Source organism: Pterocles gutturalis, unplaced genomic scaffold (assembly GCF_000699245.1).
Source record: "Pterocles gutturalis isolate BGI_N339 unplaced genomic scaffold, ASM69924v1 scaffold42392, whole genome shotgun sequence".
In the NCBI taxonomy this organism is placed as follows: Eukaryota; Metazoa; Chordata; class Aves; order Pterocliformes; family Pteroclidae; genus Pterocles; species Pterocles gutturalis.
The window spans coordinates 3166-13914 of NW_010114321.1; the positions used below are offsets into that span (position 1 = coordinate 3166).

Consider the following 10749-nt stretch of genomic DNA (forward strand, 5'->3'; position numbering starts at 1 on the left):
GTGTCATTTTAAAGATAAGATTTATTTTACAGTAAAGATTCACCCCTAAAACATTAAAAGGGCCAAACCAAATAATCCATTTTTAGAAAGCAAACATTACAGCAGCTCAGGCTCCCAGTATAGAGTTGACACTGAGCAAAGTGGAACCTGAGTGCAGTAAGATTTCTTTATCGTTAAAGATTAAGGTGAAGCCCTTATTTTTTTATTGCTTGTTGAGCAATTCAGCCTTGTGCAAATCTGTTGTGGTTGAGCCACAACACCACGTGCTTAACCCACGACACCAAGGAAGGCCAGTTACAACGTGGTTTCCTTTTGAACTACTGACAGCACAGATCTACCTGGACTTTGTCTTGGATATATTCGAGACCTTTATCAGTTCCAGAAAATGTACCACAGCTAAATCCTGTTCACACAGGTGTGTTACAAGTGGGTCAGAGGACAAGAGCGTTACAACTGGAGCTCCTCTTTCAGTTGCGGTAGTAAAATGGACAGCACTTGAAAGATTAAATAGCATTAAAATGGAAAGAGGGAACAGAGGCATAAAAATAATCACCCCTTCTCCCCATATAATCTAAAGGGCATTAAGCAATACTCTCAATATTTTCTGTGGGGTTTTTAATCTTGCCAAGATAAGTGAATTGTTGCAAGGCTGCAGTGGTGATGGGGATGTACTATTATTATCTGAACTGAGATAAAAAATGCTCAGTATGACTGAAGAAGAGTAAACCAGATGGTTAACATATCCTCAGGCTGCAACTATTACAGATCCTGTTATAGTGATAATCAGAACAATAAATAAAGAGAAACCCTCAGGTAGAAGGTTTTTGTTTGTTTGTTTGTTTTAAGAACAGAACAATTTCTGAGGATTTAGCTCTTACATAAAATCCTTATTGCAACTGTTTAGTTATTGGTAGGAAATAGTGATGCGTCTATTTCAGATGAGTCACACAAAGACCGTTCAGCACCGATTTGCTACCTGGACTATTTTACATTTGCTTCAGAAAAAAAAATAATTATCTGAGGAGCAAGGCAGATTTTAATCACAAATACTGTATTTTTTAGTCCTGTTGATGGTACATCACAGTTCCACTCTATAATCTTTGATATGAGTTTACATCCCTTATTACAGTTATGGTTTCTCTGGTTCTACTTTCTGTATTTTCAAACTGAGGGGTTTTGATGGAGGATAGTGCATAAAGCTTTCTGATAGATGTAGCAAGCACCTGACCAGCTTTATAGCACTGGCCTCTTATGAGTTATCATGTTTAGAGTGATTTGAGTTTCCAATTCACAATAAAACTATTTGCTTCCTATTAGTTACTTCATTTTTCTTTTTTGAAGGGGATCAGCCATAGCAAGAATCATTGGCAAAAATGTCCAGAAGTCCAACAGATTTGATCCTACTGTCAAGATGTGGGTATTTGAAGAGATCATCAATGGAAGAAAACTCTCAGAAATAATCAATGAGGAACATGAAAATGTTAAATATCTGCCTGGATACAAGATACCCAAGAATGTAGTAAGTTGAAAAAAAATAAAAAATCACTGAACTATTTTTATTTTTTATAAGGGAGGCAACATCTGGCAAAATTAAAATTAGGAAGTAATTCTTCATTCTGGTTTACCACCTAACTCACGCCAATATTTTAAGTTTGCTGGAATATAACTCACTTCTGTGACTTCTGCTTGTCTCGTATGTCACACGCAACTTCAAACACTCAACTCTGTCAGGTGCTGGTAACGCACCATCCTCCTTTCTGTTAGAAATCAGGATCTCTCTGCCTGCCATTTCTAGAGTTATGTCTACACAGAGCTGAGATACTTCAAACACACAGCATCTTCTGGAGGGGAAATAAAAAAGAAAATGAAAAAAAAAAAAAGGAAAGCTGCTCCTCTCCCTTCTTCTAAAAAAGAAATCAACAGCACAGCTAACAGCTGTGGCTTACAAGGAGATGAATATCCCATGGGCAATTTCAGGATAGCAACACACTGCTGTAATTAATAATGCTGTAAATTCCACCAAAAAGATAAGGTACTTAATTTTCATAAACATACCAAATTATGTATCTCTACATAAATTAAACAGCTTAGATAACTTATTGCTGCTGAAGCAAGCAAGGTGAGGCTTTTTGGGTGTTCAAGGTTTTGCCAAATGCCAGTGTTTTGTGAATTAAATAAAGTAATACCGTTGTTTCTGGAACAGTTGCGTTGTAAAAGTTAAGATGCTGCACATGGTGGGTCTCCTCGCTTGGAGAGTGGCTATATTTAGTATTCCATTTAGTGCTGCAATTGCATATTTGCACTCCCGTGGTTTGAGCTTGGCACATGGCTCTCCTGGGTTACAATTGACCTGTCACTGTTAGTTTTACAGCCCTCTAGTAGATCAACAGGCTTGTCATCATCACTTGAGATCAGCCTCATCCTCTCTGTAGCAAAATCTGAGGCTTTACCAGCAGAAATCAGCTGGTTGCAGTGAAGCCTGAAGGGACCCTCATATCTTAATCTCTGACTGATAAAAAAAAACAAACAAACCTAATTTTTTCCTTGCATTGCTCTGTGATATTCTGGGGGACAGGAGCGCTGCCTGTACAGCACTGCCAGGCTCTGCTCCGCCCCCTCTTTGCTGTTTTCCCAGAGAACCAGCCCTGCTGGCAGCACTTCTGGTTCTTCTGCTGGCAATGCCACTTGCTCTAAGGCTGAGCACTCCAAGGGCGATGCTTTCTCCGATTGTAAACTGCTTGTGATAGCAGGCTGAAATTCACCCGCCAGTGCCCTGTAGCCTGGCTTGAATTGTTGTTCTGAGTAACGCCAGCATTTGGAGGAAGATACAGCTTGCTAGTTATTAACCATGTTGTGTAGGTTTTTGTTTTCAATATATAGTAACTTGACCAATAGTTACAAAGACACCTCCCAAAGATGATGATGATGATCTCTGCCTTTTAATATAGTTTATTCCTGAGTAACTCTCAGCTGGTGACCTATGGAAACTAAAGACAGCCAGAAGCCGCTCTGTTTCACCACCCCAGGTTGCTCCTGTTCAGAAGAGATCTGTAGCTGCTCGTGTGAAGAGCTAGCAGCTATGCCACAGCGCCAGTTAAAACTGACATTTGCAACCCATCTGCAATGGCTTTGGCATGTCGGTGTCTTGCAAGGTGTGAGGATTCCTACCTGGTGCTCATTTTGGTTGTCACTCTTGTCCCAGGTAGCTGTACCAGATGTGGTCGAAGCAGCAAGCGGGGCAGACATTTTAGTGTTTGTTCTGCCACATCAATTCATCGGACGAATCTGCGAGCAGATTGCCGGCCAGATAAAACCCGGGGCATTTGGGATTTCCCTGATCAAGGTAAGCTGTCATCTCCACAAGGCTCAACCTGTATGGAGTAAATAAATAGTTTCAGCTTAAGGGTAGGAGCTCCAGCCCTCAGCTGCATGCTCTGCATAAACTTGAGCATTTTTTTCTGGAAGAGTTAAAACTTACCCAGCCTCTCAGGGCTGCAGAGAGGAAAGGATGGGGCAACCCGGCCAGGCTAAGAGTATCCATCTTTGCCAGCCATCTTTAGCCTGGACCAGTTCCCACTTGGACCAGCACAGAGGTGAAGATGCGCAGAGGGCAGGCTGCATAAGCTGGTGCTGCTGCCAGAAAAAATACTCATTAGACTACAGCCTCAATTAACTCTTAACTGGAAAGAGGGCTGGGTCAAAGCGCCTCTTCCAAGTACATGCTAAAGCTGTTCTTGGGAGCATTAAAATGGCACAATAACACTAATGATTTTGCAGAACTGAAGCAATTTCAACCTGGCATGAACTGAGGAATCTCTTTCTAAGGCTAGAGGTACCAGATTATCATAATCTTAAAAGGAATTAATATTTTAGGAGAATCTCAAACTAAAAAGCCAGAGGCAAAGCACAAGAATATAGTCAACCATTTCTTCTTTTGATTGCATTACAAGAAATATCCAATTTAAAATTGCAATAAAAGAAATGTAAGTTTTCAGACTGCAATACCAGCTCTTCCCCTCCCCCCCCTTTTATTTTTGATACTTACAGAAATTATCTCACAAGCAGCAGTACACAGAGAGGAGGAGGGTGGGAGAGGAAGGAAATTCGAGCAAATTTACTTGTTTCTTTAAAACCCACAAGACTGCTCAGTATCCTTAATACCAATGAAGCACTCACATTAATACTTAGACCTTTCAAAAAAGCCACTGCTTGTAGGCTTAATTTAAAAGTTTGGTTCTGCACTACAGGAATTTAACACAAAGGAAAAATACAGCATCAAAGAAAGCCTCAGGACAGCAGCGCTGGATGTGAGGCCTCTTGCAGGGTTACCTTGACTGTCGCTACCTTCTTCCCTGAACTTGCCTTGAATTTGCAGTTATCAAAGTACAAACCCAGAGCATTTGCGTTAATGGCTAATGCTAGTGAATATAAGACCCAAATCCTTCCAATTAAAACCAGAGAGCTGCAGGCAATAGGGCACCTTCTGCTTTACTGGTGCTTTACTGCTGTCATTTTCCTGTTCTAATAACTTGACTTTGACTATTCGTCTTTCATTCAGGGGATCGATGAGGGTCCTGAAGGCCTGAAGCTCATATCTGACCTCATTCGAGAGAAACTGAAAATAGACATCAGTGTGCTTATGGGGGCCAACATAGCCAAAGAAGTGGCTGATGAGAAGTTCTGTGAAACCACCATTGGTAACTATTGCAAAGAGGAAATTGGAGCTGCTAGCTGTGGTTTAACATCACCTGTGGCTGGGCAACAGGATGACCTCTGGAGGAAGCAGGGGGATGCGATGGGTCCTGTGTGGTTCCCGAGGGGTGTGGTGGGTGCAGTGTCACATCAGCTCGTTCAGGGAGGCAGCGTTATTTCCAGGGAGCTCGGTGCTGGCAAGAGCAGAGCCAAACTGGCAGTGGGTTTCAGTGCTGAGAGCTAATTAAATCCATTTAAAAATTACAGCTTTATCCTGTTGCTGTAGGAGCTGGCAAGAGCCGCCTTTTGTGTCTGTACAGCTCAACACTGAGTACACCGGCAGCTCATACACTACACAGTCTAAATAGAGAAGTGTAATCAGAAGCTCATATGTGCTCACACTCGCTGAGGTGAATTTCTCCATCTTCACACTTCTTAGTTTGAAAAAAAACCCGAAAAGCCAAAACAAGAAACCCAGTAACATTCTGTTCCTCCCTCCCATTCAGACTGCTTGCCAAGACGTAGCCTCAGATGCTCCCAGAACTGTTCTGACCTGACTTGGAAAGTTCATCCAGTAGTTTTTAAAACCCACTGATGTTTAAAGTCAGACAAAATTAAAGTTACATCCTTCCATAGCTAGGCAAGGAAAAAAAAAAAATGTTGTTGCAATACTGTTCGTTTGCCTTACAAACGTTACAGTAACAGTGAAATGTACCAGCTGGGCATTTGTTGCTGGCAGAGCAGCTAGGCACGGATAGGACTAGACATGATTAGGAGAGCTGAGCAATATTCATTTTCTTTGGGGGAATTTAACTTCTGCTGGCCCTGTTTTAAACCACGCTGTGATGCTGACTGTGCAGAGAGCTTTCCCCTTTGCTTTTGTCCTCCTGGAAAGCCGCACAGTCCAGAAACAGCCACCTCAAACAGACTGGGAATCCCTCAACATCAATTATTGTGAACAATGAGAAGCAAACACAAAGTTTGTAATGAGATGGGGTAGAAACCCCACAGCTGCCAGAGTGCTATTGCCCAGGCTCTTTAATACTCAAAAGCACCAAGTGCCCAGAACCCCTCCAGGAGCCACAGCTGGAAAACGCTACAGCTCCTCACCGCTGAGCTCTCCCTGAAGGAAACCAAGCTGCCTTGTATGAAAATTAAGTGAAATTCCATTCAAAAGAATCTTTGCCCAGCTGGCCAAGGGCTCTGCATAAAAGCAAACTTCAGCCCCTCTACTGCTGAGGGCTCTCTACCATTCCTCTTAATCCCTAGGGCTAGTGCTGTAATTACATGATCCATGACCTCCGTGGAATTGGTAACAAAATTGTTCCAGCAATGCCAACGTTCTGTGGATCTCCCTGTAATTGGGAATTAATTGGGCATTAATCATTTGCTTCCTATAATAATACTTAGCAATTACACCCGTTTAAATTTGCAAAGCAGCAATTATACTGTTGTGCTGTACAAAGCAATTTGTAAATATCTTTTGCAAGGTTTGTGGTTACACAGGCTTTCCCAGGTAGAAAGCTGCATCAGGGGCTATCTGCTTTTAAAAATCTTTGCGGTGTTATTATTAAGCAATGCTTGGTCAATGCCCTGGGACTTGCATACACCTACACAGGCTTCCAGCAGCAGGAACTGCTGCACACAAATCTCTTGTTTAGCAACACCCAGTTACTGGGACCACAGAACCTCAAGTGGTCCCTGGGACCTTATTTCAGGTTTCAGTTAATTGTGTGTACTCTGAAACATTGCAAAAATGCTCTAACTTCCATCCTTCCTTCCCACAGGGTGCAAAAATGAAAAACAAGGGGAAATCTTTAAAGAACTAATGCAGACCCCCAATTTCAGGATTACTGTGGTGCTTGACGCCGATACAGTGGAAATTTGTGGAGCCTTAAAAGTGAGTGATTTCAAACCAAAATGTTTTTATTAGGGCCAAATTTTGATCTACTGAAGCATCAGTACATAGAACCCATGCTTGTGTAAATTAGAGACCCACAGAGAAAATCTGGAAAGGCATGACTCTGTGTGGTATATTTTAAATAGTTTAAACAGAAAGGTCAGCAAGTCCCAACTTGTAACTAGCAGAAAAACAAAACATTAATTACATACATGCTATGTGATTGCAATATTACTATATTAAACAAGCTGCTTTGATTTTTGCCTGTGGGAATAACAGTGGATACTTTACAAAAATCTTCTAGAAGTTCAGCAACTTTTGTTCAACAGTAACTCGCTGTCCACCGTCTTCATAACATAAACTCACCGCCATTGGATATTGAACCTTGTTCTGGTGAAGATAAGATTTGTGGGATTTTCTTAAACCTCAGTGCACACTGATGAACCTCATGTCTCGCCTGACTGTTTCTTTTCCTCCTCTATTTCACACTAAATTGTTTTTAGAACATCGTAGCAGTGGGAGCTGGCTTCTGTGACGGACTGAAATTCGGTGATAATACAAAGGCAGCAGTTATACGTTTGGGCCTTATGGAAATGGTGGCCTTTGCCAAGATGTTCTGCAGGGGTCCGGTATCAATAGCCACGTTTCTGGAAAGCTGCGGCGTCGCTGATCTAATCACTACCTGCTATGGGGGACGCAACAGAAAAGTAGCAGAAGCTTTTGCTCGCACAGGAAAGGTGAGGAGGACTTTGAAATATTTTACACTAACACACAAAGAAATCCTTTTGTGTTTTACAAAGGCATCATTAGCTGTTTACCTTCTCGATAAGTGCTGGTATCGCAGCAGTATCCCTGCCGATCCAAGTAATCAGTCTCCTCTCTTCTAGTCCATTGAGCAACTGGAAAATGAGATGCTGAATGGACAAAAGCTACAAGGTCCTCAGACTTCAGCTGAAGTCTATAAGATTCTGCAACAGAAAAATATGCTTGATAAGTAAGTGCTTTGATTAAAAAAAAAACAAAACTGAATCAACAACAAATGATGAGTAATTAATAATCTCCTTCATGTTACTTCTGTTTAATTATCTTGTTCATTTCTGTAACAACCTCTTTCTACATTGCCAGCCACCATTAGAGCTCAGCTTAGCCTGATTCCTCATGGCCACAGTCAGTAGAACAGGATGCAGGCTAAACAGCATTAGAAAAAAAATAATCCAAAGGAGCTACCCAGACATCCCTGTCCCCATAAACAAGATTGAAGAGCGTACACAGAGTCAGCCTGCAAACACAATCTGTAGGTCAAAGGGTTTCTTGTTCTCAGTATATCACCATTACAGCCTGCAGCAATACAGCTCTCAGTGCAAACATTAACTAGATATACTGAAGTATAAAGTTCAGAGCATGCTCCTAACCAAAAAATTGTATAGACATTGAATAGGTAATATGGGCTGATATCAATGCTTTAGTGCCACCGATAATGCTGAGGTAAAAAGGACTTCTGATTGTTGGGAGTAACATAAGATTATTTATAATTTGAAACCTTTGTCTCAGTTTACACAATAGAAAAGCTGAACTTCCTCCATCCCATTCCCTCTTGCACATTAGCAGTACTGAGAGGTCAAACACTGCTAAATGAATACTGTAAAAAACCCATCCTATCAAAATTAGATACAGAGGATTCAAGTGACATTATCTTTCAAAAATGAGAGAGAGAAAAGAAAACCTCATTTTGACAGGATGTGAACTTTAAATCAAAACTTGATCTAATAAGTATCCTATAATTGCACTGTTATACACTTGGCTCCAAGTCATTCCATGGACTCATTTTTTCACCACATAATGACTCAGACATCTTACAAAAGGAAAGAACCCTTTAAGCCAGGAAAAATCATTAGACATTTTCATTCTTTTTAGTCTTTTAGATATCAGTAACGAATACAAAAGATATATGCACTTTGCACACAAGAGGGAAAAGGGGATAGGCAATTCGAAATTTTTTTCAGTAAGTTAAAACCTTGGATAGAAATTTTAGCTCCAAAACAGCACTTCTGCTGTCACTGCCCTGAATTTCCCCTGGCTCCTCTTAATTGCCCTCATTTTGTTTGTACTGCTTTGGTTTTGTACTGGTCATTTATAGTCTTCTAGTAAGGTATCTCCAAGTTAAAATTTTATTGTAAAGAAAAAGTTTTCCAGTTTTCATTTAATGTAACATAAAAAAGAGTGAACTTTTTCCCGTTATAAACAGAATTGAAATGTTTATGTAAACTTTAAAAAGTATTTTTATTGCTACACACTTCTTTTAGGTTTCCATTATTTACAACCATCTACAAGATCTGCTATGAGGGTCGATCGATCCAGGATTTCCTCTCGTGCCTGCAGAACCACCCGGAGCACCTTTAGAGATCCCCTCTTCTCACCTCGTCAACTTTCTCATCTTCTCAGGACTTCTGTCTACTCCACAGCAAATAAAGTAGAGCAACAGGTTGTGTGACAGCATTTGCTGTAAAAGCAACAGAGAATGTATTTTAATATCCTCATTCTGGGGGTAAAAATCTGCCTTTGATTTCAACATTATATCCAAGGAACAGGAAACGAATGTACAATGTAACACTATTTGATTTGAGTTAGTAATGTGGGCATTTGCCTAGTACTTTTTTGTTGATTTAAAACAGTTCCCCTTCTAATTTCCATAGCAAGAGCTCGGTCTGTCATGTGAACCTCAACATTTTGCCTGCTAATGTTACTTACAGAACAGCACAAGATGCAGAAAAATTGAAGAACTTATCCAAACAGAAAAACTGTAGTAAAAAAAAAAAAAAGTCTGACAGCAATAAGATGCAATCACGTGGGCAAATGTTGGGTTTCCATAATTCCCCTCAAACACAAATAATATTTTGCATTTTGTGACATTTAGTCCTTCCTTGATTTTGTTTCCTAGCATAAGCCTCTTTGGAAAAATAGGTATTGTTTCTGTGCTCAGACACAGGTGAATGTTCAGCAGATGTATAAATAAAACAGTTTAGTGGGCGGCAGAGAAGAGAAAGAAGGGGCATGGAGGAGGGTTTGCTTGTTTCAAATTCAGGACACTAGGAAGTCACAGTCATTAACCGGTACTAGCTGAGAGGGGAGAACTGGAGGTTGACAAGGAGAATGTGTGCACAACTCAGCTTGCACAACGCTGTTATTTTGAGGACGTAACAAGTAACAGTGAAAACCCCTCTGCGATACTTGACTTTTTGTACATGCATGAAAACGACCGCTATAGACGCACAGAGATCCTGTAAAATTGCATTTGAAACCAGGCTGCACTGTAACTCCACCAGGACACTCCACTGGACTGACACCAGTGCAGCTCCCTGCATCTGTCCAGACTGCAGACTAGTGCCCTGATCCTGCTGTAGCTTAAGCGATTCATCTTTCACTCTGGAAGAGAGATCTCTCTATCTCCTTCTGAATTTTAAACACAAACTGGTTCACATACCAGTTTTTTTTTTATTTTGCTACCCATGGCGTTAATTTTAGAAACATAAAAATTTTTAAACCTTATAGCTGTACTTGGGTAGCTTTACATACCTGATGTTTTTCAGAGTTAAAGCCATCTCTGAAATGAACAGTGACACATTTTATAAGCTTTAATACCCTTTTGAAAGACTCCTATTTAGAGACAAGGCAAACAAAAAGGAAGAGTAACCTACTTTTTCTTTATCTGATTTTCCAAAATAGCAGAGAGGAAGGCAAGTGATTTTTTTAATCTCTCTATGTATTTGCAGACATACTGCTTAGAAAAAAAAAAAACAACACTAGATTATAAAATTGTCTCCACTCTGCATTTTAGAAGAATGTTGTTATGTCTCACATTTATCAGAGTAATATATATATATATATAGAAATGTATTACTTGTAATTATGAATATATTGTAAAAATCTCAGTCTTACAGCTGGCAAAGCCAGCTCGCGTACCAGAAGCAGTGACTGCAGCATCCCTGATCCCTGCTGAAGAGCAGCGAAGGTGGCTCACGTCCTCCAGCTCAGTCTGGTCACAGCCAATGGCTCAGGGCTCCACAGGGCAACGCCACATTCCTCCAGCTGAAATGGAAATCGTGTGGCCAAATCCTTTACACAAAACAGGGAATGATGATCTTCCATTTCAAGTGGAA

The 10749-nt window shown here is 40.6% G+C and overlaps 1 protein-coding gene across 1 annotated transcript; it reads left to right on the forward strand.

The window, feature by feature from the left end:
- The first annotated feature begins 1343 nt into the window (after nt 1–1343).
- LOC104462726 (glycerol-3-phosphate dehydrogenase 1-like protein) lies at nt 1344–9062 on the forward strand. The gene is made up of 7 exons (XM_010074791.1): nt 1344–1519; nt 3203–3343; nt 4559–4697; nt 6480–6592; nt 7096–7329; nt 7480–7586; nt 8896–9062. Exons 1-7 carry the CDS (start codon nt 1412–1414, stop codon nt 8990–8992), a joined length of 939 nt encoding a protein of 312 aa, XP_010073093.1. The 5' UTR covers nt 1344–1411; the 3' UTR covers nt 8993–9062.
- The last annotated feature ends 1687 nt before the right edge of the window (nt 9063–10749 follow it).